General features: G+C 39.6%; 1 protein-coding gene across 1 annotated transcript in view; it reads left to right on the top strand.

Annotated features, from left to right (window-relative positions):
* PLXNA2 (plexin A2) overlaps window positions 1-27,668 on the top strand; it is a 1,613,917-nt gene that overhangs the window by 1,118,505 nt on the left and 467,744 nt on the right. Inside the window, exons 13-14 of the mRNA XM_044077136.1 lie at window positions 4,241-4,392; window positions 23,082-23,199. Of these exons, the coding sequence (XP_043933071.1) occupies window positions 4,241-4,392; window positions 23,082-23,199 (270 nt within the window). The remainder of the gene's footprint in view (window positions 1-4,240; window positions 4,393-23,081; window positions 23,200-27,668) is intronic.

The raw sequence follows: 27,668 nt of genomic DNA on the forward strand, positions 1-27,668 counted from the left end.
TGTATGACAGGGAGTGCAGTATATAGTGTAGTAAATGACATGGGCATAGTGTACAGTTTGATATAGGTAGGTACAGTACAGTGCATAGTTTGCTGCAATGGGTTGTAGTGCTGCAAAGGTATAGTATGATGTACTCAAGTGCTTGCATACATACATCTTGTAGTGATGTGTATAATTTGATATCATATATGTGTGTGTGTATATATATATATATATATATATATATATATATATATATATATATATATATATCAAGGTATAAATATAGGTGTAGTGCATGCAGAGATACAGTGAGTTGTAATGTATAGTGTGGTATGTGAGTTTTAGTGGAGTGTATGCTTTGGTGTAGGTAGACAGCTTGGTATATGAGTTACAGACATTGCAAAGTTTGGTACAAGTAGCACATATACTGAAGTGTAGAACTGTACATATAGTATATGAGTTGTACGGCTCGATATAGTTTGGAATAGATAGTATACTTTGCAGTACTGCAGTGCATGCATAGATAGAATGAATTGTAGTATGATGCATAGTTTGGGTTCAGTGTATATACTAAGGTGTAGTACAGTTGTTTATATTCTTTGGTAAGGGTACTGTACATTGGTGTAGTGCCGTGCATACAAAGAAGGAAGGAGTGAGAGAGAGAGTGAGTTGTTTTGCAGTTCATAGTTGAGATATGAGCTGCAGTACAGTACAGATGTTGGAGTGCCAGTTGTACAGTATATATTTTAGTGTGCTTAGTATATGCTTAGGTGCAGTAGAATTCTGTATGGACTTTGGCAAGAGTAGTATACGTTGGCATAGTGCAGTGTATATATAGAGACAGTGAGTTGTAATGCACTGCATAGTTTGGGATATGAACAGGAGTATACAGTTTAGGAAGTACATACTAGGGTGCATATTAGATGAACACTTAGAGTCCATACTTAGTTATAAGGGATAGATGCAGTTCATATAATGTAATGTATTGTGTTGTAATTGTTTCTCACTGCACTTTACCACGTTCGTTATATTGAAATACAGTGTGTATTTTTATACTGTCTAAAAATTTGTCATATGGTATTCATAGTATACTGCATAATGTGATAAACTGCACCAGGAGGTTTCTGAGGTAGATTTACTATTTTACACAGATCAGTAGGAAAGAATGTGAATATCTATGCACACTGACATGTCCCATGCTTTCTATGGTAGTAACTGAGTAAGACAGTTGAGTATGCCATGAGCTTTGTTGTTTTTTACTGTTTACAATGTTAATTGATCTGATTTACAGCAATTCAGCATGTAATAAAGTTCTGTTTAGGAAATGCATTAACAATTGTGCTGCCGTGTGACAGGTTATACATGTTGGGATTGTATGATCTAAATGCCTCTTTTCCTTTTGCATCAATAAAATGTCATTTTAGTGGAATAACACCACAACTTGCCAAGTGTCATTACAGACTGCCTTTAACAGTGCAATGTGTACCTCTGCCCCTTGTAAGATGTGATGAGTGATAAATCAGGGGATGGCACTGCATACTTTGTGCCCTGACCACTAAAAGTCTTTGCTGATGCAAGGGTTAATATCCGGTTAATTCATATGCTCTGCTTTACATAGGAGTGATGTTGCGGGTTGCTCAAAAGACATCTAATCTGCATCAGGGGAACAGTTAACGTATCAGCCTTCCTTGCATCTGGAGATAAAAATCTGCGCCTGACTACAAGCTGTGCTCTGATCTTCTATTCACTTATTTGCAAAGGCTCATTAATAGAACATCACTGCAACAAACAGCTAAAGGGGTTGGTGTCAGGGTGAATAATAGAGTTAGTCTGCTGAGGTAACAATTAGATTTTGAGTGTGCTGTCAAGGAAGCACGAAGAGGGGGAAATGAAGTGAGCTGTGATGAGCTGGCCATGCTTATATTCAGTTGTCCTGCTGCGATCTCCAGGTTTGTACATCATAGCCCAGAAAAGAGCCTTGACATATGCTTTTAAGTACTAGGTGGGGGAGGGGAGAGAGCAGGCCAACATTTCATCAAAAGGCAAGCAGTTTTACAAGTGATGGGCTTTGTAGATGACTGCAGAACAGCTGCTTGAAGCAAAAACTACACATCTTGACTTGTAGAGTGATAAGAATTGAATAGGGTTCACTGGAGGTAGTTGGGCTGAATTAAGTGATGCACACAGAAGACATGATATGCAAATGATTCAAGGTAATAGAGTGGCCATTTTGGGGGTATTTTACGGTCTGTGCAGATTAATCTGGTAAAAAAAGTAGAGAGAGTACCGAGCAAAAATGAGAAAAGAAAGTATTTAGCTTTGAACTGGGGGACTGGGATGTGCACCAAAACCTGGAGTAAACACAATCTCTTTGTTAGGCTGCCTTGGCTGACCTCAACTTGAAGAGGTATGACTGTTGTTGGTAGACTATTCATTCAGGTTTCTACATGTCTTGTCTCTTCGATATCCAAATGAATTTAAAAAGATGGCATCATCATTTAACTAGAAATACAGACCTGAAATCCAAGGGTAAAAAAATCAGAAAGCTTTTGTTTCTGTGGGGTACATTATAATCAGTTCTGAGCTCTCTGCATTTTGGGAGAAATACAAATTTCCACTGTTAAGGATGCTGTTTTCATGAAGTAGGCATTCTGACACATTGGTTTGTAGCTAGATATTGCAATCTGCAGTTCAAATTCATTGGTTGATCAGCCTTCAAGGAAGCAGTTTTTGTTGAAATGGCTGTTTTTCTTTTGATCAGATATTGTATCATGAAATTCATATCCATTCCTTTTTACCATAACCAAGCATTGAATGAAATCCCAAGTACTCTGCCAGAATGGTTTATTTATCCTTTTACTCCCAACTTGGTAATACACAGGTGTTCTAAGATGAAATGTAGTGCATAGTTTGGTAAAAGTTAGGTATAGTAAGATGTCATGTGGTGCATGGGAGTCCCAAGCAAAACATTGTAGTATTCAACTGTACCCATCTCACTATATAGTAAAATTCAAACTGATCAGAAAAGGAAGGCCAAAGTGGCAAAAGAAAAAAAAAATGGAAAGATGGCAAAAAGTGTAATCTTCCAGGTTGTTACAGCATGCAGTCTGATTGGCACTGTCAGTCTTAGTGAGATGAATTTTTACCAGCTCATTTTGAGTTGCATGTAACTGACTTCACCAGTCTCTGACAAAAAGACAGTTGTGAATTAAAGGAATTTCTCTGAAATGGTCCGTAGTTAGAAAGGTGTGCTTCAAAAGCTCTTCAATATAACCCAGACAATCTGGGTACTCTAGCTTATTAGGCAATGGAGTTTCCAAGACACAGAAGGATGACAGGGAGTGACTACTACAGGCCTGTACATCCTGGGGAAGGGAGGTGGTATGCCCACTGCATTACTGACCTCACTGGAGATTTCAGGTACTATGGGTAGCAGCTATTCAGAAAGCAACACCTGCCACACATCAGCTAAAGTAAGCATTCCTATCCTAAGGACCATGCAAGGGCATGCAGAAGGGAGTCAGCCCAGAACAATGGCTTTTATGGGGAGGGAAGGTCCGCTCACATGAACAGTGTCTTGCTGGCTTCCAATGTGTACCTCCAAACAGGAAAAAAAATGAACAGATCAAGTCCCACCCCAGTGAGGAAGCAGATGGCCTCTAGGGCTATCTTCATGGCTGTGGAACAAATGGGCCAACTGTCAACCAGAAAGGGAACAAATGGGTCATTTGGTGGCTTGCTGGGAAGACCTGACAGCTAGGAATAAAGGATTAAAAACAGTCTGCTTAAGCCACCACATTCCCTTTGCCAGCAATCATTCACTTCACTGTATTTTGTGTTGAACATTCCCGATTCCCAAACACCACTGCATGCTGCCCTGAAGAAGTAATTGATCATTCACCTAGCCCTATCACATTTATTTCCTTCCACAAAAGCCCTTCTGTTGTAATCATTAGCCACTGTTGTCCTAGTTCCAACCCACAGAAAGTCCTGACAAATGTTCATCTGAAATCCTGTTTTCTGAAAAGTGAAATGCATGTAATCGGTCAGTGTAGTTGTGAATTTTTGCCCTTTTGTTCACATTTTCTAATTATTTCCCAAGTGTCAGTAGGTACAGCAACATTATTTCTAACAGAAGAGATAGTGTCTACTTTGAAGAGATTTTACATGACTTATTTCAGCTTGGAATTTGTCGTGCAGATCTATTAGCAGTAAGAAGTGTTAAATCTCGCTTGTCCTTGTGTTTTTGTTGTCGTAGGTTGTGACGGTCTCAGGCCCACCGGAGGGAGGAACAAGAGTGACAATTCATGGTGTGAATTTAGGACTGGATTTCTCTGAAATCGTAGGTCATATCGACGTTGCAGGAGTGGAATGTTCCCCTGTAAGAGAAGAGTACATCATTGCTGAGCAGTAAGTGCTTATACAGGATGCCTGTCGATTTATTTAGCTAGATCTGTCTTCTAATATTACTCACATGGCACCACGTTTATGTTGATCTACATTGTTAGAATATGGTCATTTCAGCTGTGCTTTTCATGTGGATTATAGCCTGTCTGAATCAAAACAAGGACACTGTAGATCAGAAGCATCCAGGACTGATTTTTCCCAGCCTTTCTTAACTAAATGCATTTCCTGTCAATAAGAGGTGGCCTCTGTGAGGTGCTTATGACCAACTCAGGTTATCGTATGTCCCTATAATTTCTAAACAAGTTCATAAGTTGTTGCAATGTATAAACAGACCAAGGTTTTAAGTAGTTTGTACCACCCTGTAACTCACTGTGCAAAATAATGCCTTGTGCTGTCTCGATGTGTATGTCTACTGCCTTATACTATCTAGATTTGTGTGTCTAGAAGTTTATTTTTGGTGCCAAGAGTAAGGTTTTTTTTTTTAGCATTGTGTTATTAATGAGCATCTATTAAATGGACAAAAAGTATTTATTATTGTAAAACTGCTTGATCAGTTATATAACATTATATCTGTATGTAACTCATCGTGGTTTAAAGAAAATTCATCCTAATGTCTTCAAGAGAGTAATTGTAGTGGCTTTGTAAGTGTCAGCAGCTTCAAGTATTTCCTCCTCACCTGTTTCAGTGTACCTGGCTGGGAAGCTTCTGTAGTTCAATGTAAAGTTACTGTCTTATTAAATGGCCTCGTTTCTCTCATGTTTGGTGCAACCATTTTGGCCACATGATTTCACCGAGGTCGAAGTACCACACAGTAGTGTGTGCCTCTCATCCATTTATAATGTTGTACCTGCAGCTGCCCTCTGTCAGAGCAGGTACACACATACCTCTCAACTGTACAGATTTTCACCTCATATTTTTGTTTCATTTTTCATAAAATTGTTGTTTTCTGGCAAATTAGTGGCAAATCATTAACGACTGAAATTAGAAAATAATGACAGAGTTTCAGACTTCATACCCTTCAGAAAATTCATGGTAATGCACAACCTGTTATTCTATCAACTTTCTAGGTTTGTAAGAGCAATATTTAAAAATTGTCCCTATTTTTGGGCCTTTGTCCCACTTTTATTCATGGCTTTGTCCATATTTCTTGTTCTTAGTGGTTGAGATGTATGACACTGGCACCACACACACTGCTAATTGATCCCACTACCCCTTTTATAGTGCTGTACTCAGAGCTAGCCTCTCTTGTCACATGTGTATTTGTATCACATACTATTTTGTACAATCCCCACCTTTTATATTGCTGTACCTGGAGCTAGCCTCTGTCAGAGGGCATGTGTGCAGTACTACCATAAACTGTTTGTAAACCTCTCTCTATAGTGTAGTATGGGGAGCTAGCCTTTATCAGAAGGCAGGTGAGCACTGACATCAGGCACTACTGTACATGGCCTGTCACTTTAATAGTACTGCATCTGTCAGAGGGCTGTTACACACTAGGATCCTCCTGTAATTCTCAGTCAGGATAGCCGGTTTCTAGCTACCTGCTCATGTTTTGTGTGGACACTTGACAAACCACATATGAGTTGCTATCAACTGCTTTTTATTTTCTGTCCATGTCACAATCTGTGTTATTTTGAGATTCTGCCTTATTCTTTATCTTTTGTTATGGTCACTAGATACCGATTCTGTGTTCCATATTGTTTTCCTTTGTTATCCTTTTGCACTGTTACCGGGATTACCATTATGTTGAAATGACGTTAGATTTTGTGCCAGTCAGTATATAGTTTGTATGTTATTCGCAGAGAAGTAATTGCTCTGAACTTCTTTGGCTACCAGACAGGTTCACTTTTTAGTAAGAATAAAGCTGTTACCATTGTTAATGAAGTCCACATCTGAGCAAGGTGTACAGGTAAATAGTTATTATTTGTAGCTAAATTGTTATGAACAGGTATGTGTTTTGGGGGGAAATGGGATATTCAAAGGTTCATAGGTGTGTACTAGGCTAACGGCCACAAGGGCCTTTTTAAGTCTAGCCATGTATTCTAAATATCTGACAAGTTCCGGTAACCTAGGAAAACTATTAGCATGGGATTGGGAGGTAAAACATTTACAAGCAGGGGCCTGGGAAATTAACCATTTACAGACCGCTTGTGTTCATTAGAGTTTTAGGTGCCAAACCACAGATGAATTTCCTTATCTCCATCCAGTTGTCCAAGTTACACTTTAATTGGGTTAGGGAGGAACTCTGCTTCATATGGATGGGGAGCCTGTTCCAGAGAAGGGGTAGTCTGTGGGATACATACCTGTCTCTCCAGCAGGTTCTATTTATATCATAGGAAAGGTTTAAGTCTTTAGAATGGGTAATTCTGGTGCTGTTTGTTTTGCGGATATGCAGGAGATCCATCAGGGCGAGATTTGACAGTGCCTTGTATGCCATGGGTAGATCTTAACTTAATAGTCTGTATGAGACAGAATACAAGGATAGGGTCGTGATGCAGTCTGCATAGGACATGTTACTTATGCTCTGTATTCTTTTAGTGAGGAACCTCTGTGGACATTCCAGTTGTTGATTGTGCCTGGTTAGATACATACCAAGGGGGGGCACTGTACTCAATAATAGGTTTGATGAATGTTGAATACAGTGGAACAATGACCAGCTTGGGCCCAGATTCCATACCTTTGTTTGTAAGTTGCACAACATAGAACGATTTCCTCACTATTGTAAACACATGATGGTCAAAGGCTAGATTACTGTCCATGTGTATCCCCAAATCCCTGACTACTGGGTAAATTCCTAGGGGTGTGTTGTCAGTATGACACTTACCAGGAGTAGATAACTTCCCGAAGCATACTATTTTGCATTTGTTGGCATTTAGGTTTAGTCCATGGCTCTGACACCAGTTATTTGTCTATGTTAGCCCTTCCAGGAAAACATTTGTTTCAGTGGGGGATTCTATGACTGCTCCGAATTTGCAATCATCTGCAAATTTAGTCAGCCAGAAGTCATTGACATTGCCCTTGACTTCAGAGAAGTAAATGCTAAAAAGGAGAGGTCCCAGGACCGATTGCTGAGGGACTTGGCTTGTGACTGGTGTCTTTGTGGAGGTGGACTCCACAGTTCTAACTTCCTGGGTCCTGACTATGAGCCAGCTGGCTATCCACCGGGCGACATAACGGTTTGTACCTAACCACTTAAGTTTGTCAAGAGGCATCTAGACTTGTGGAGATCCAGTTGGAAACGTTTTATAAAATTATTTCCATTTCCTTGGCGGTCAAGTCCTTGTGTTCTCTATCTCCTTTACTGAAATTCCAAAGTGTTTATATATATTTTATCTCTCATATCTCTCATTATGTTTACTGTAAGTTTTTAAGAAATGTTTCCTGTTAAAAATAGTATAAATTAAGTTTTGACCATTTTTCTTTTTTATCATTTCTGCAAGTTTTCACGTCTCACTTCAGTCTTTTGAGTTACTGTATTATTGATACTTTTTTTATAATTTTGTTGTTTCTTTTCTTTTCTGCATTTCTGCAGTGACATTTTTGTTACTTACTTTTTTTATAACTGTACTTTATGTTACTATACTATTGAGTCGATAGATTATTCTTTCTTTTTCTAAAATGTTTCATATGTTTATTTTATGTTTTGTTTTTTTGTGTAGTCCTACTAGACTTATGGTCTGTTGACATGGAGACTTGATATGGTGCTCATACTGACTAGAGGAAATTTGGTCAGGGCACTAGGGGAATTCTTTACTCGTTTTTTTTTTTTCTGATAACTTTGGCCAGTGGACCCCGAGTTTAACATTTTATCTGAACGATGGCTGACACTTTAGTAATGCATCACTCCCCTCCTCATGCTGCTTTTCCATGTCTGCACCAAAAAGGAATTCAAGTGCCTGGTGTGGGAGTGGAACCCACAGTCTTTTAGCCTTCCATCATCAAGGGAAAGTACCCGTTGAGCCAGTGACACTGAAATACAAATCTTTTCCTTATAGTTATTACTTGCTATAGTTGTGTTTTTTTTTTTTAATTAGGCTTCTCTCAGTTTGAATGTTGTACAAGTTTTTAAACTCATATTTATGTTGAATCACAGACCCAGTGCATCATTAAGTTTAATAATAAATTAAATTATACATTGACATCCTCCTTCTCCCATGGCTCAGCACAGCCTGCTTTTCATTTTGAACTGTCTGACACTGTAGATGTAAGATCTTTGATAAAAAATGTATTTGTATAATTCGTTATTTTGGTTGCATTCTGTACAGTGGGAGAAGCATGGGTAGACACTAATTATACAGCTTCTGTGGTAGTCGGTTAGTGACTACTGACACTAATAGAGTCAGTTTGTGCAAACACTAGAACACTGACAGATCACATAGCAGTCACATGTGCAGCTCTGCATCTACATTTGAATGGCGCAGTATGAATATTATCCATTTATTTCCACCGTTCCCTAGTCCTAGGGCAGAGCCACCAAGGATGTAATCACTTACTGAAATGACAAGAAATGATTCATGTGCTAAGCTTTGCTGAGCTAAGTAAGCACTGAGTAACTGAACAGTATCATGCCTTGTGAACTAGTTTTTTGCAACCTGGCATTTAGGATTTAGATATCTAAAGAGTTAGACCCCCAGCTGAAATGAAACACGTCTATTGTATTATGTTTTGAACAGGTTAAGCAGTTTTTCTCACCTTGCACATTCTGAGTTGTGAAAATTTAAACTAACCAGTGTTTTAACTTTTGGTTGTGCTAACATTTGAAAACTATTTTGTAGAAGATTTGAGGCCATTGTTCACAGTATATGCGCTATGTAAAATAACAGAGACAGGGACAGTTTGATATACACTTAGAGTTCACTTTGGCTGGTAACTTCTGTGGACCATTATGTTTAATAAGGTCCTATTTTTTTGGCATCAGTTCAAAGACGTTTGTAAGCATGTGGAAGATAAGGAAAACTTGTGGCACGATTGGAAATTATGCATACCAGAAACAAGCAGTGTCTAGTATTTGACTAAGTATTTTTTTAAATGTCATCTTAAATGTTTGTAGATCATGGTGTTTGAATTCTAACCGCTGTAGGGCTTACTGGAGTAAGTCAAGAGAAATGGCTAGCAGATTCCATTTGGCAGTTCTCCATGTATTATCGATGTCTGAAGCTAATCAGTGCTTGAACAGTTCGTGTAGCAGTGGTGGAAGGCACCCTTTTTCCTATGCTTAAGTAGATGGAGCCTGGTTTGAATTGCATATAGAGAAGGAAATGCATTTTAAATCCTTCTTATTCAACATTTCTCTTCTCCTGTAAGTAATGGTTTTGCTTTGCTAAGCAAGTTTCTGATGAGTACTGTATTTTTATGCTGAGCCCTGCCAATTGAAATGCGCTGTGTGCTGCCGACTGTAGGGGACAATTTGTTAGTCGTGCAAGGCTGTGACAGCAGTTTAATCCAAGTAGGCCTCTGCTGGAGTAAATTCATTTATTTTACTAAGAAAAATGTCAGTGGAAAATTAGAAAACAGGCATGTAACAGCAGACGGGCAAATAAACTCCAGAAAGTGACATATGTTCCAATTTTTAGGTTTCATTTTTTGTTGGGGATGAAATTAGTACAAACAATTTTGAAGATGAAGTATGATAAGCATTTTTTTTAATTTCTTTTTATATGATATTATTTAAAAACACTGACTGGCAGTAAGAAAGGATTATGCCTAGAAAGAAGTTAATCAAGAGAAATCTAAATCCTGCTTATGTATTTCAACGAGTGTGGCTTCAACACAGTTTGTATGACTGAATTTTCTTAAAATGAAGCTGTCTCCGTCGAGTTCACATCTTATACTGTTTGAGTAGATTCCATTCCCAAACCTAAGTCTTACAACCTAACAGAAACAGACATAAGCCCAAAATCAGGACACAGTGCGAGCATTCAGTTTATCTAAGGTAAGAAAATGCATAATGCACGGTTTGTAGCCTTTTGTTTCCATGTAAAACATAGCCAGTGCATATATATGTCTTCAAGTAAAACATGTCAGGTTTGTTTCTTGAAATTTTGACAAGCTGTGATTTTTTATGTATTTTCAGGTTTAATCACACTGGTTTTTTTTTTACCCAAGTGTTTTCTGAAATTATTTTGTGTTGAAGTTTGTGTGTTATTACTAACATTTTACTTTTACTTACTACTTAAACATACATTACCCCGCAGCACAAGTGAAAAGTTTTCCTCCCCACAGTATTCACACACACACACCTTTTAAAATCACAACACTTTTTTTTCTCATAGTTTTCATGCAGCTATTTTCACATGGGTAAAAATCTCAAGGTGATTAGCAAGTTCACAAGCACAAACAGTGCTGATGCATTTACTTCTGGGGCTAGTGTTTTCTGCTGCCATCTGCTGGTTGATGTCCAACAAGAAATGAAGGCAAAAAATCTTCAGGTAGAATGAATTTTGAGATTAAATATTGCTTATACATTATAGATACATTAAAACACAGTGAATAAAGAAGAGTTAATTCCATTGAAAAACAGCAAGACATAGATAAACTCCTTGTCAAACTTTCGTTTTTTTTTAGTTTATCTGCTGTGTATATTTATTATTTTACTTGTTAATAGGTAATTTGTGTCTTTAATTGATCTTGCATCTCTGCTATTAACAAATCTGATTTTTTTAAATCAGATAGCACCTCTTACAAAAAATCCAGGGTAACACCAAAAATATTTAAGGACAAAGGCCCCATATCAAGCACTGTTTTTTTTCCTTCTATCTTACAAAATATGCTATATTCCTACAATTTTTTACAATCCATGTGCCCTGACATAGCCGAAAAGGATCCTTGGATGATTCCATTTATCCCTTAATAAGCACATATTCATAGTAATTCCCTTACTTTTTTCAATTACATTGTCTTTTTTTTTTTTTTTTTTTTTTTTTTTTGTCTGTGTGCCATGAAATTTTTGTAAGTAAACAGTTCCTTACATATTCTTGATGTTCCATAAGTACTTAAATCCATTCATCTAATGAGATGACCTTGTGACATTTTTTTTAATTATTTGAATTTTGTTATTAAATGATATGACATAGGATTCATTCACAACAGACCCAAAACTGTGAAAATAAATGTGAAAACTTTTTTTTTTTTTCATGTGAATTGCTGGTCTTTACATGACTGTGTTCTTTTGTAAGGTACACATCGTTTGATATGGGTTTCAGATAAAAGTGCTTTAGGAAAAAATACAATAGCTGTTTTCATAAAATAGAACTATGTTCCAGATATAGCATGTATCATCTCTCTCTGTACCATTCTTCAAAATATGGTGGAATAAAGTACATTCCTTCAAAACAGTGAAAAGTTATACTTTGGTGCAAACCCTTTCTGTCATAAATATGTCATACAGTAAACTAAGACCATTTAGTTATTAGTGCTTGGCCGAAAGAAAAAGTAACTTTTCCTAAAAGAACACCACCAGGATTTCAAAAATATGCACATGCGTAAGAAAGGACCCATAAATGAAGCAGCCCCTATTCCTACATGTGAACATGTAGAATTCCCTTTTTAACAAAGAGCCCAGGAATGAACCAGTCCCTATTCCTACATGTAAACATGTAGAGTTCCTTTTGTAACAAAAAGCCCAGGAGTGAAGCAGGCCCTATTCCTCCATATGAAAATGTAGAATTCCTTTTGTAACAAAAAGCCCAGGAGTGAAGCAGGCCCTATTTTTCCATATGAACATGTAGAGCTTTTATAACAAAGAACCCATAAATGAAGCAGTCCCTTTCTCTACATGTGAACGTGTAGAATTCCCCTTTTAACAAAGAGCCCAGGAATGAACCAGTCCCTATTCCTACGTGTAAAAATGTAGAATTCCTTTTGTAACAAAAAGCCCAGGAATGAACCAGTCCCTATTCCTCCATATGAACATGTAGAACTTTCCCAACAAAGAGCACAGGAATGAAGCAGTCCTTATTCTTTCATATGAACTTATATAAACCCTTTTGTAACAAATGTCACAGGAGTGAAGCAGTTCCTATTGCTCCTTATGAACATGTAGAATTTCTTTTGTAACAAGGACCCCAGGAGTGAATCCATTAATCCATTGTGCTGGCCACAAGGACATTGATAGTGAGAAGAGCTGTTCCAGTGAGCTAACTCTTCCTGCAACTTATACAGGTGGCTTGTGAGGCTTACATGTACTACTATGGGTACAGCTTTAAGCCAAGGATTATGCAAATCACATGACAAGAGACTGACTAAGTGCAAGGTGTGTATCCCTATGATAAGGAGATGTGATAGAGTCAAGTGCAGAAGTACTGCGACAGTAAATACGAAGTCCAGAAAGATGGCAGCTTTCTGTTTAAAAAAAAAAAAAACAGGTATGGTCATGCACTCAATATGTAGAGGGGCTAGCTAGGGATCAGTGTGAAGAGGCGACATATTCAAAAAAGAAGGGGGTGATTCAGTGATGTAAATGATGTATATAACAATTCTAAAGAGGTATAGTGGAATGCCGACATCTAAACAGTAGACCAGGATATGTGTTGATTACTGTGTCAAGAACACTTTATCTGCTACAACTGTCTATATTTCACAGTTTATTTTACTTTATTTGGTTATAGTGCTATGAAGTTTATGCATGCATGCATGCATGTGTGTCAGATGGCTTAGGTCTTTTACCTTCTCTGTACATTGCTGTTGCATGGGCTACTGCTTTGTCCCCATGTACTTCTCAGGTAGAAGTGTGCATCATTTATCACCACTTTCAAAGGAGTACAATGCCTCAACTGAGGGATTGCTAAAGCTAGCACACAGGAACTTATGCAATGGTATGCTATGTGGGGGCAAATAAAAGAGAAGCTCATTATGGGGCATGCTGTGACTGAGTCGGTGACATGTGCAGAGCAGGGAACCCAGAGGGAGGCATGCTGTGATGGAGAAGATGGGGAGGCACATGGCAGGGAAGCCTGCAGAGTGGTATGCAATGACAGAGCAGGAAGTGGGTACATGGCAAAGAGGTCCACAAGGAGTCATACTGTGGTTCATAGGTTCATAGATAGGTACTTGGCTATCGGCCCTAGGGCCCATACAAGCCTAGCCAAAAATGTACCCTGGCTTTCGCCACCCAAGAAAATTATTTTCCTGTGCCCCTGTCGAGCAGAGCCACAGAAGTGATCCCCGGGGTGAATTTCCCATTTCCCATCCAATCATCAAGATTTTTCTTGAAGAGTGCTAATGAGGAGCTCTGTTTGACATAGATAGGTAGTCTCTTCCAGAGTATTGGAAGTCTCTGGGACAGGAATCTATCCCTCCAGCATGTTCTGTTTATTGTGGTGACAAGGTTTAGGTCCCTAGAGCATGTAGCTTGGAGGGATTGGGATTTCTTTAAGTGGAGCATGTCCAACAGCTCTGGGTTTGACATAGCTTTGTATGTTAGGCAGAGATTGCCCCTGAGTAGGTGATATGTGATGGAATAAAGCTGTAGTTTTTTGAGACGGTCTGCATAGGGCATCTGTTTGAGGCCAGTAATCCTCTTTGTGTGGTATTTCTGTGGTCTTTCCAGTTGTTGTAGATGTCTTGTGAGGTACATACCAAAAGGGGCGTTGTACTCTATACCTGGGTCTAATGAGTGATGAGTAGAGCGGAACAATGACCTCTTTTTTTCTGGATGAGAATCCTTTTGTGATGAGATGAGCCACATAGAAGGATTTCCTGACCACTGTGGAGATGTGATTATCAAAGGAGAGACTACTGTCCACCTGTGTCCCAAGGTCTCTTATCACATTTTCAGCATTAAGTAGACTACCAGCTATGTGGTAGTTCATGGGTACAGAGTTTTTACCAAAGGGGATAACAATACACTTTTTGGCATTGAGCTTCAGGCCATGGCTTTGACACCAGGTATATGTCTCAGTGAGGCCCTTTTGTAGTTTGTCCACATCATTAGGAGTTTCGATTATGGCTCCTAGTTTGCAGTCATCTGCAAACTTTGTTAGCCAAAGACCTTCTGTGCTGGCCTGCACTTCAGGGAAGTAGATACCAAACAGGAGAGGACCCAGGACTGAACCCCGTGGTACTCCAATTGTCACTGGTCTGATGCCGGATTTGGAATCCACTACTTTCACAGTGTGGGTTCTGTCCATGAGCCAGATGGCAACCCATCTTGTGACATAGGGATTTATATCTAGTTTAGTGAGCTTATCTATAATTCCAGAGTGGGGGATGGTGTTGAAAGCCTTGGCGAGATCTAGATAAGTTGTGTGAACCATTTTACCCCCATCTATGGCTTTGGTGACTGCTTCAAAGAAGTCAATCAGGTTTAGGAGACATGATCTGCCTTTTACAAATCCAAACTGGGTAGGGTCCAGAGTTTGGAGATTACCAATGTCTTTGTTTATGAGTTCCACAATGATACATTCCATGGCCTTGCAGACCAGGCTCGTCAGGCTAATGGGGCAGTAGTTCCCGGGGTCCATAGTGGCACCCCCTTTGTGGAGTGGGATAACCGTCACGGTGCGCCATTCAGTGGGTACAAAGCCTGAGGTGAGGCTGTGATTGAACATGGTACTTGGGTATGGTGCCAGTTCATTCTGTAGTTCGTGTAGAATGCAGCCTGGGATATTGTCAGGTCCCATGGATGCTGTGTTCTTGGCTTTGGAGAGTGTGTTTTTTTACCTGTGCAGCCGTGATTATATGAACTTCTATATTCTTCCGGTATAGAGATAGGCCCTCTAGGGGGTGAGAGGGGGGTAAAGATAGCACTGAACTTATCTGCTAGGATGTTGGCAATATCAGTTGGTTCTGTATATTTAGTGCCATTGTACTGTAACTCAAAGCAGATCTGAGTGTTCCCATTTAAATTCTTGACATAGCTATAGAATGCTTTGTGGTTGCCTTTAGAGTCAGTGGCAATTTTGTTTTCATAACTAGCTTTGGAGGATTTTATGAGGGATCTCAGCTTCTTACTGAGGTTGACCAGGGAGTTCCTCCAGTCATGGGATTTTACTCTTTTTTGCAACAGTTTCTTTCTTCTGTTGTAGAGTTTGTTTAAAAAAAAAAAAAGTAGATGGTGGGCACATGGCAGGGAATGCCATAGGAGGCATGCAATGACAGAATACATATTGGTAATATGGCAAGAAAACCCACAAAGAGGCATGACTAAGCATAGTAGTGATGAGAGCATGGCAGGGAAGCCCACAGAGAGCCATGTGAATGGATTGTAAGTGATGAGAACGTGGCAGGGAACTCACATGGAGGCATTCTAAGGCATTTTATGGAGTGGGCACATGGCAGGGAAACCTACAGGGAGGCATGTTAATGTATAGTAGGTGGTGTGAGCATGTCAAAGAAACCCTCAGGGAGACATGCTAAGGCATAGTAGGTGGTAGGCGCATGGCAAGGAAACCTACAGGGAGGCATTCTGGCATTCTAAGGATGGTAGGTGGTGAGAACATGGCAGGGAAACCCACAGGAAGGCATGCTAAGGCATAGTGAGTGCTGAACACATGGCAGGGAAACCCACAGGAAGGCATGCTAAGGCATAGTGAGTGCTGAACACATGGCAGAGAAACTCACAGGGAGGAATGCTAAGGCATAGTAGGTGTTGTGCACATAGCAGGGAAACCTACAGGGAGGCAGTCTAAGACATTGCAGATGGTGGGCACATGGCAGGGAAACCCACAGGGAGCCATGCTAAGACATAGTAAGTGGTGGGAACGTGGCAGGGAAAGCCATAGGGAGGCATACTAAGCACTGTGTGTATGAACATTTACTAAGGAAACTCAGAAGCAGGGACATTATGGTGACTGGATCCCAGCATATAAGAATGAATTTGACAAATGTTGGGAAGCAAGAAGGGCAGGCAGGGAAGGCAGCTTAGCTAGTTAATCTTCTCTTCAAGTAGTGCCTGTAGAATGCGCACCGTGGGCTTTCTGCTAGTGCTGTAACAGTGGATGAAACATATAAATGTTGTTATGATCTTGTTTTGCACTGTGATTTAAATAAATGTATCTCCTGTCTACCCCAGCTTTTGTAAATTTGAATTCTGTTTTGGGGTGTCAGTGCTGTATTTTAGATGTTAATAACTTCAAAAAAGGCACTATGTTGTGTCAACAGGAATCGCAGGGGCACTATCTGTTCACTGACATTTACCACCCTGCTTTACAGGAAAGAGAGAAATATAGTGCAACACAGAGCAGATGGATGGAAGTCCTCATTGTTCTGCATTTGTTGCTGTATCTATGCCATTTATTGAAAATCTGCTGTGTTCTTCAGTCAAAGTATGATATGTGTGTCTTTGGCCTGAGCTCCAGGGTAAAATATGATAACACAGTACAATGATACAGTCTTTTTGCAGTTATTTAAAAAATGTTCTACTTATTTCCTCTTTGTTATTATAAAGAGCTCTTGTGTTACAAAAGAAACATTTTCCTTGACCTGCTGTTATCCTACAGTTCATTATTAGTTTGAAACCATAAACCTTGCTGAGGTCATAAGAGCTTCCTGAGTACTATGTTGTGATATCATGGAGTAATGCATGTCATTTTTGGTATGAAAAGTGCCACGTGCTTAATGCTTAATAATGAGCTTAACGTAGCTTGCATGGCACTGAAAAATGTAACAAGCAGAGGTAAATTTCTAGTCATCATGTAGTCTGTAGATTTCCTCTTCACCTGTTAATTTCTAAGGGAATATTCAGTATTATTTGTACCCCCTGGTTTCTGCCTGCCTTCACAGTTTAGGGTCGTACTTTGAGTTGCAGTCCTGTCTAAGATCACAGTTCATGGTCATGCTGGAACATGAACCTTAAGTTTGACAGTCTGACCTGAAATTCTCAGAGCTGCTTACTCACATTAACTCTACATTGTTTATGCTTGGTGGCATCGCAGTTGCACACTGAAGCAGAACTGTCACATTTTCACTGAGTCAAGCTGCAGATGAACTGCAGAGGTAAAGTAATAACAGCTGGCGATGAGTCGATATGCAGCAGTTACCAGATCTCTTCCGTTCTTAGACAGTCTGTCTTAGTGTCACATTTGTAGTATCTCTATGAATGTAAGTGACTGACAAAACAATGGGGAGACAAAATGCTGAACTGTGCAGTATGTAATGTTTTGTTAGTTTTAATAATGAACTTTAAGCTAATCTGTTTTCATATCCTTTCTCCTAACTTTGTTTTCCTTCCTCCTCTGTGAATATATCCTATCTGCCTTAGCAAACCGAATGGCGCATCTTGTCTTTGTAGTCTTCACCTTTATATTAGTAGTCTGCCCCCTAAATGCAGATAAGTTCACACACACGCGTACACACACACACACACACACACACACACACACACACGAAAACAAGCAAATCCACCAGTAGAAACGTTTTTGTAAGTGCTTGAATTTCCTTTCAAAGTGTTGCTGTGATGTGACAACAGGATGTCAATCACTCCATCACCTGTGGTGCCTGGGCTGTTTTTCTTTGATACTCACAACCCACAATGCATTCTTATAGAGTGAGTGTGTGGAAGTGAGAGTCTGGTAACTTTGTAGTCCAGCACAAAGTTAGGGTCCTTCCTCTGGTTTAATTTTTCCACCTGCTGTGAGAGCATCAGCAAGCATTTCATTGCCTTCCTTCCTGACAGATCACCACTTTAAAAAGTCCATCCCATGGAATGCCATTCATCTCAGAGATTACTAATTAATCACTTAGGATTGTAACTGATTGGTGGTTGGATTAAACTTGAAACCATTTTTTTATGTTGAGGAAATCCCTCACAACTCTCATACAGGTGACAAGTGACTGCACCTGATTCAGTACATCCGGAGTTGTTAGGTGCATTCAACTCCTATAATGACCCAATGATGAATAGTCACCACTATCGACAGAGTTTGCTAAGCATGTAGTGAAACTGTAGTAGCCTGACAGACCTTTTTCCATATAATATGCACATGCCACATGCATACGTGTAAATAATTTTGAATAACCACCCACCTGCTGTCTATAGGATGTAGGAGTAAACTGGAGTACCCAGAGAAAATAAATGCAAACAGAGAGAGTTCATGCATACTACATACTTAATGCTGTGAGTTGACAATACAGCTCACTGCACCACTGTGCTGCCCCTGTACCATCCTCACCCCTCCCCCATTATTATAGCTACCCTTGACCTCCCCAGACTTCATAGAGAGGTATAATCTGTAAAAGCATTGTAAGCTGTCTGGCAGTTATCGCATGGGAATAAGGATATGAGCTGTTAATGAGAAGATTTCTGTAGTTCAGTGTACTATTCCCTCTGCCTCCATTTGCTTATTGTGTCACTTTGAGTAAGTTACTTAACCAGACTGCACTTCTGTGCTGAGCGTAATAAAAGTCCTTATGGATCAGTGCTCTGTCCTAGTAAACATATAAAATAAGTTTTGCTGAAACACCATTCCTTCAGTCATTTTTTGTGATCTTCTAAATTGTAATCAACAAAGCAACATGTCCTCAGTCTGCCCTGTTAGAGCATTATGTATGAAAAATGACATTGCCATACTATTCCTAGAGTTCAAACTGTCTGAGGTTTCAGCTTGTCGATTTTTACCCACCAATGTTCAAGTCATTGATCAGTGCTCTGAACAGTTTTCTATTTATTCACTGTTTTCCCTTTTCTTAATTGTTGTGCGACTGTCATGCTGCTGCACTTAAAGAACACTCTGTAGTTTTTTTTTTGTTGACTGTCTCTTTTTTTTTTTTTTTCTGATTGAAACTTCATGTAGTTACAACTTAGGGAAATGTAATAACAAAGACAGATGGATGTCTAAGGTGAATTTCTGTCAAATATCTGGATCTGATATTGTCCTTTTCATTCTTCTTCATGAATGGGTCTAGGATCCAATCCTCAGATCCGACTCAGCTGCATTTACAAGTCTTCAGATCCAAGAGTTGAACTCCTCCCTATACCTATAATTCTGTATCCCACCCCCAACTCCTCAGATCTTGCTTGCCACAATAGCTGCAAGATGGAAAGATCCAGTCTTGAGAGTAAGAGTAACTTTTTTGAACTTTTTCTGGGTTAATTCTACATACATCAGAGGGTACCTCAAGAGCATAGATGTTCAGAGACATGCCTGTATGTGGCTATGTGACTTTGCAGAACCCCTTCAAGACATCTTTTGTTAATGTCCCCTTCGAGGACTCCGCTTTTGTTGGGCCATCAGTAAAAGATACACTCACTCGCAGCGAGCAGGAGGGAAAGATCATGTCTGCCATTGGAATCATGTTCTCTACTCCTCAATGTACATTCTCCAGGAACCAGTGAGGTGGTAAGAAACTGTGGTTCTGGAAGTCACAGGGATCTTTTCAAGATTCGTGCTGGGATACTTCCTCCAAAGGCAGAAGAGGAACTTTTAATGGCAGATGTTGCTGAAGAGGCAGAGGGGGTCTGCAAAACAAGGGCTTCAGAGATTCCTTCTCTTATAGGTTCTATCAGTGCTCCTGAAGTGTTTCCTGTCTGTCTACCTCTGTAAGCAGTCAGGGGTCACCTTTCCTTGCACCTAGAAGCCTGGACAAATATCACAAAAAATACATGGGTGCTAAGGGTTATATCCAGAGGTTACAAAGCACCCTTTTCCTTTCCACCTCCTTTCCAAAGGAAGAAACTCACTGATGTTCCACCCAGTCAGAGAGTACACAGCTCAAGAAGTTCAAAAGCTGCTACAAAAAAAGAGTCATCTAGGAGGTCCCACCTGAACAGATGGGATTCAGAACTTATTCCTGCTTCATCTTAGTGCCAAAGAAAATAGGGGATCTGAGACCAATTTTGGATTTAAGCAATTTGACTCAGTATATAACAAAGTCAAAGTTTGGAATGGTTATGGTTCAGTCCATCCTGCCTCTATTGCACAAGGATGATTGGATGTGCTCTATAGATCTCCAAGATGTGTACTATCACATTAAAATAGACAGGTGCTCCAAGAGACACCTGCTCTTTTGGCTGGGAGTCAGTCACTACCAATTCAGAGCACTGTCCTTTGGACTCACCACAGCCCCCAGGGTGTTCACTAAATGCCTGGCAGTCATGTCAACTTACTTGAGACTCAAAGGATTCCAGGTGTTTCCTTATTTTGACGATTGGCTCCTCACTGCCCCAACCAGGTATCAATTTCTGCAAGCCAGGGATTAATTGTTTCAGATCTCCAACTCCCTAGGCATTACAATCAACCTTGCTAAATCAAAGCTGACTTCTGTACAGACCATGGAATTTATAGGAACTCAACTGGATACTGTGACTCAAGTGGCGGCTTTACCTCTTCATCCCATCATATCATTGAGAAATCAAGTTCAGGACATACTGTCTATTCTGTCCCCTCTAGCAAAACTAGTGTTACAAGCTCTTGGGTCAATGTCAGCTGATATTCTTCTAGTTTCTCTGGCAAGATTCTTTATGCAAATCCTTCAGTGGACACTGGCGGTTCAGTGGTCCATTCTTTATTAGCCTCTATCATTTCCGATAAAACTCACTCCAGTTTGCAAATGTCATGTTCGCTGGTGGATCCAGTAAGACAACCTCCTTCTGGGCAGACTGTTCTCTGTTCCTCCCACAATAGCCAGAGTGACCACGGATGCTTCCCAACTGGGGTGGGAGGCATTTCTTGGAAAAGATGGTCCAAGGCATGTGGTCCCCCTCAGAGAGCAAGTTGCACATTGATATCTTAGAGATGAGAGCAGTTCTTCTAAAGTTGTAAGCTTTTCAGGCCATACTCCCTCTAGGGACTATTGTAGTTCACACAGACAACATGTCAGTAGTCTGGAACATCAAAAAAAAGGAGGAACCCACTCCTACTCATTGTACAGAGAGGCCATTAGGGTCTTGGAATGGGTGATCTCTTTAGACTGTTTTCTTACTGCAATGCACATACCAGAGAAATCCATCGTGCTAGCAGACCGACTCAGCAGGTCCAGTCTGATTCCTCACAAGTGGCCCCTCAATCAAACAGTAGCAAATATGATCATCAGATCCTGGGGCCAGCCTTGCTGTGACCTGTTTGACTCTTCCATCAACAACAAGTGCAGCAAGTGCTTAGCTCTGATCCCCCCAAAGGGGAAGTCACAGAGGGATACTCTGATTCACAATCGGCCCCCCAGTCTTCTCTATGCTTACCTCCCTCTTCCACTCATCCTAAGGTTTCTACAGAAAGCTAGCAGGCTGAAGAGCTCAGTCATCCTCATTGCCCCCTTCTGGCCTCGACAGGTATGGTTCCCCTTCCTCTCTTATCTCATCCATCAGAAATTCAACATTCCAATCTCCACGCCCTAAAACTGACCACATGGTTTCTCCACTTCCAGTGATAGTAATATGGCCCAGCCTTGCTTGCCAACTCTGTAACTTTATCTTGGCCTCCTAGAAGGCCTCCACCAAGAAAGTCTACATTTGGGCTTCCAAGCAGAATATTGACCCCATTTTTGGAAAACAATCTTTCTAATAGCTATTACCTTAACAAAAAGAATTTCTGATCTTCAGGCATTATCGGCTAGGCTGCCTTACGTTATTTTCCATAAGGATAGGGTGTCTCTATGAACCAACTGTTCCTTTTTACTGAAGCTGGCCATGGAGACTAACTTTAACCAGTCCATACAATTGCCAGTTTTCTTTTCAAAATTTTCTAATAAGGACAAATATATGCTGCACCTTCTCGATCTCCACAGGCAATTACACTTTTATCTACACAGGACAAAACGGTCTGATCAGCTGTTTTTCTTTTTCCTCTAACCACTTGGGTCAGGCAGTATCCAAAATTACTCTGGCCAAATGGATTACTGGTTGTGTCTTGCTGATTTATTCTCAAAGGGTTTGGAGTTGCCTCATCGTCCTAGAGCTCATTCCACTAGATCTATGGCTACTTTATCTGCCCTTTTCTTCAAGACCTTCCATTGATGATATCTGTACTGCAGCCACTAGGTCAATGACTCGTAGCTTTGTTACACATTACAAATTAGACATTGTCTACAGAAGCAGAGCTTCCTTTGGTTCGACAGTGCTCCTGCATGTCCTTCCTTGAGGGCCTCCTGAGGGTTATGTAGCTGGGGACTCTGACCCATTCATGAGGAAGAATGAAAAGGACAACATCATATTTAGAAGTTATGTACTTACCATAACTTGGTATCTGTGTTGTCCATTTTCATTCTTCTTTGCCTTCCCTCCCAACCATGCTCTGGCCCAGTCACTCCTATAAAGATCTATAGATGTTATAGGAACCATCATGTTCCTGGTTTGAGCCTCATCTGTCTCTTGTTTCTGTCCGTCTTTATGAGTCAGTGGACAGTAAGGCAGCAAACTCGATCTGAAGAGTTGGGGATGGGATACAGCATTATGGGTAGAGGGAGGAGGTCGAAGCTTGTATCCGAAGTCTTGTAAATGCAGCTGAGTCAGATCCGAGGATCGTATCCTTGACCTATTCATAAGAAAGAATGGAAATGGACATCACAGATGCCAAGTTATAGTAAGTACATAACTTCTAATTTTGCAAACGTACAGTGAGTGCCAGGCTAGAAGGATGGAATACCAGTTTTGTGCAGTTTCAAAATGTGCATAAAATGCTATATATTATTACCAAGTTACAATGATTTATTTTTCTTTCATTATAATGAATTTTAATCAAGCATGTGTGAATGCAATTCTGACAGTTTCTCGGGGTAATAGGTTCTGAAAAATGAAATTATTTTTTGTTTTCTGTTTTCAGAATTGTATGTGAGATGGGGCGGGCCAGGCCTGGAATCAATGCTGGACCAGTCTTGCTTTGTATTGGTGAATGCAGACCAGAATTCATGGCCAAGTCTAGCCAGTATTACACTTTTGTGGTAAGTAATGCAGAAGGGTAGTGTAGAGACAGGGTTGGCCGGAATGATGCATGACATAGAATTGGCATAACTAACCAGATAAATGAATGGGGAAGTATGCAGAGAAAACTGCATGTTCATTTATTATTGAGTATATTTCTTGTATGCAGGTACATTTGTGCACTTTATTATAACATTCTTGACAGTAAAATTATGAAATGAGAACCTGATAGAATCATTTTCATCAAATTATTTGAGAAAACAGATTCAGAAACCATGAATGTTAACATTATGAATAAAGTTTTACCTATTCTGATCTTAAATGCAGCAAGTGGTAATTCCTTAGTCGTGGTAAGTGCCCTGACAAAACTGCTGTTTAACCAGGACACCATACCATATCATACTGCAGGGAATACATGTGAAGCTTTACAAAGGAAATGCTACTTTTCTGACCATGGTATGCAGTAAAGATAATCTCTGGCTTTGTTACTGTAGATGTCACAGATGGCTGTTCAAAGCCTTGTCTAACTGTATTTGTTAAATGGATAAATGCACTGATCAGAGTGAACAAAGTTCAATTACAGCCATTCCAGAGGTACTTATAAACAAGTTACAGTGTATCAGGTAATACACATAGCTCTCAACCGATCAGAGACAAATCTCAACAGAATCAGGGACAAATCCTCAAATAATCAGGGACAATCAGGGACATTTTTTAAATATTTGTACTATTAACTTGTAACATTTGCAGAATAAGAGAATGTGGATTAATATAGATTTTCTGATGTAAAACGTCTATAACTCTGAATTACTATCATTATTTATTAAGGGCAATTCACCAACTTTTCTTCAGCAATCACCAGTTTTAAGAGGGATTAAGAGAGACAGACCTAAAATCGGAGTCTAAATCAGGGACATCCATGAAGATCAGGGACAGTTGAGAGGTCTGGTAATACAGGAGGGCTAAAAATCAAGAAGTGCTGTCATGTAAATGTCTTAACAATAAGTTTAACAAACAAGTCATGGAAATATCTTAAAAATCAGTTTAAAAAACGAACAGCATCTTATGAGCCAGTACTCAGATGCAAGTACAGTCTAAGAACCACCTAGCCTGTTTTTCAGTAGCTTTAATAGGGAGGCAGACTCGTGCGCTCAGGCTTGTGTACTGCAGAGTAATTTCTAAGAAGTGAGGGTGGTAGTAGTTTGGGAACCCCAGTAGCTCCATGGTTAATGTCTCTGCTTCACAACCCTAGGCTTCAGGGTTCAATCCTCATATGCCATCACTGGCTGTGTGTAGTTTGTACGTTCTTTCTTTCTTTATTTGCTTGGGTTTTCTCAGGTATGCCAGATTTATTCCTAGTTCCCAAAAATGTGCTTGTTGATTGATTACCCTGCACTGTCCATAGATATACCATTTACCTTTACCCCTTCTGGCTTGTATCATTGCTGAAAATGATCTGTAATGACCAGTTCTCTCACCTAGTTCAATGAATAAATTAAAAATGAATTGTACCAGAGGTAATTTTGGCTACAGCCACTGCCCAGTTGTCATTAGAAGTCCAAGTGCCACAATATATGTGGAAATATTTTGTAAAAGTTTAATAAGTAATTTCTAATATTTGAGTCTATTAGGAAGATTTTAACATAACAAATGACATGTCAGCTGCTGATACATCAGCACAATGACATATATTCTTTGAAATTAAGCATTCTATGCCATTTACAAATAGCTTTGCATTTTGTAGCACATATGTTTTTTTTCTTTTTGACTTGAAACTCACTTTGCAAATGCTGGATCTATAGAATAAAAATTTGAACAGTATTTTTTTATGCATCGGATTTATGCATTTTTGAAGTGGATGTTTGCACTCAAAAGTCACAAAACAGTTGGGATGCATGATGTGTAACTGTATTTAACATTTTATTTTATTTATTTTATTAAATAAATAAAATAAAATAAAAACAGTTGGGATACATGATGTGTAACTTTATTTAACGTTAAGTAGGACAATGCCTTACTTGATCTAAATATTTGTGCCTATGCATTGCTATAAAAATGGAGGTATGCTACTTTATGGAACACTTGCAAGCAAATGATTAAAATAAGTAAATGTTTTGAATTAGAGCTTGAACCTAGTGCTTTCTAGGATTACATTCTCTGTAGTTATGAGACGCTGTTTCAAATCTAGTGAGAAAAATAAATGCTGCAGGACCAAAACCAGGTCTCAGTTTATCAAAAGGTCAGTTAATGTAGCAGTCATCATACTGTTGAGGGTTTTGGTTCACATACTAGTTGAATAGGTTACTTCTATATTTCTTGCTCTTCTTTGCCTATATGTTTTTTTTTTTCTTATTTTTCTTTTATTAATCAGATAATCCCACTTGGATGCAAGTGTCCCATTGCAGGGACAATATGCTTACAATAGGAAATTGGGACAGTCAAAGCCAGAACTAAAGGAAGACGCTCAGTAAGAGATCATAGCATTAACCTTCTAAAAACTACCTAATACAGGGTGACTTAAGGTATTTTATAAGGTGGCACTGTTTTTCATCTTTAAAAGCTATTTGTAATGTTTCATGTGTGATTTCAGCACCTATGAGGTCATCACAAAACAGTACCCGGATGTACTTACATACTACCTGAGGCATGACACACATATTCAGTTGGCTGTAGTGTCAAAATGTAAACAATTACAAATGTAGATTGTGACCCTCTGCATTCAGTGGGTCATCCTAAAATTAATAAAGTTATGCTAGAGAATACAGAGATGAATAGATGAATATTTCAGAATTTGCTCCATAACAGCTAAAATCCTCCGGATCGATGCATGTTTTTTTGTGCGTGCATGTGTGTGTGTGTGTGTGTGTGTGTGTGTGTGTGTGTGTGTGTGTGTGTGTGTGCCTGTGTGTGCCTGTGTGTGTGTCTGTGTGTGTGTCTGTGTGTGTGTGTCTGTGTGTGTGTGTGTGCGTGTGTGTGTGTGTGTGAGTGTGTACATGGTAGTGCAAAATGACATGAAATGTGTTAGTCATGAAGCTGTAGAGTAAAAATTAAGTATTGCCGTGATGCAGGGTATCTTTCCTGACAGGAAGCTCTTCATAACTGGGATTAAATTAAAAGGACTAAAGCCATGTTTTAAAATTTGTCTCTTATATTGTTCAAAAACTCAGGTATGCATATGTGATTTGTAACAGTTTTTATAAGTAAGTTGTCTGCCTAAGCGCCTTTATGGTGAACTAATCGAATTGTAACATTATTACATATGTGATATCTGTGCATTACAGAAAAGATGCAGTAACTCCATAGTATTTTTGGGGGGTGGGGGGGTGGGAAAGAGTTTCCACTGTCAGAAGTCTATCTCAGGATGTAATGCAACCATAAAGGAAAACCAACTATCCCTTGGGGAATGAGACAACATGAGACCCTTACAGAACATGTATGTAAAGTCACTTCCTGCATCATGGAAGTTCACAGGCCATGTGGGCATTAGGTATGATATTGTGTAGATGCCATAATTCACACACCTGGCCTCTGAGGTGTAGTATACTAGAAACTTTCTCTCCCCAACTCCTTATGATTTGTATCTCTTACAGCAAATTTATGCTCTGCTAAACCAAATGACCATAAATGTGGGTGAATAGTGTTCTTGATTTGAAGATGCAGTGTAGGAGAGCTGAGCAAGCAGAGATAAGTCTGCTTCTAAACTGCATTCTGGTACAAAAACTTTTATGGGTTTATTCGCGGTGGTGGTGCTGCGGTAGCGTTGTCGCCTCACAGCAAGACGTTGTCCCGTTTGATTCTCAGCTAGAGCGTCTTCTGTGGAGACATGCGTGAATGGGCGTACCTTCGTTAAGGGTTGTGCGTTAGGGCCGGCAACTCAGCACGTAAAAATCAACTGCCAATCATTAGCGGACCGGAGTTCCGCTGTGGCAACCCCTAACCGGGAAAAGCCAAAAGACACAATCATTCTTGGCTTATCACAGCAAATAAAATGTCTATATAAGTAAATAAAGCAAGCAAGCAAATTATGTATATTTAGTATCCTGCAATACACATAGATTGCTGAATGATTTCACACTTTACTTCAAGCCATTGTCTTGCTTTAAACTGGTACTTTTTTGTAGATATGAACGCATGTACTAAGTCAGGTATAGCACTTTGGTTTATTCATTGGGAAAGTTTGTGTTATGTGTTTTTTTTTTTTCAGTAACCGAAGTTAAAAAAAATGTTTCAGGAAAATGAGCGTTATTACCCTCTTTATAAAGATATGTTTATGAAACATGATATCCGTTTTTTCTGAGCAAAGAGTGCTGATGGTCTGGGAATGTGTTTTTTAAAGTCACAAGTCCCATGAATTGTGGACAGCAAAGAAGATTAGAATGAGTTGTGGAGAACATAACAGAGTAGAGGGCAGTGTAGGGCAGCATACAACTTAAAGCATGGTTTGTAATGCTTCAAACCTAACTGCGAATTCCATAATGCCCCATTGCAT

The sequence above is a fragment of the Protopterus annectens genome, chromosome 7.part0 (assembly GCF_019279795.1).
Source record: "Protopterus annectens isolate FY-2018-M chromosome 7.part0, PAN1.0, whole genome shotgun sequence".
Classification (NCBI taxonomy): Eukaryota; Metazoa; Chordata; order Ceratodontiformes; family Protopteridae; genus Protopterus; species Protopterus annectens.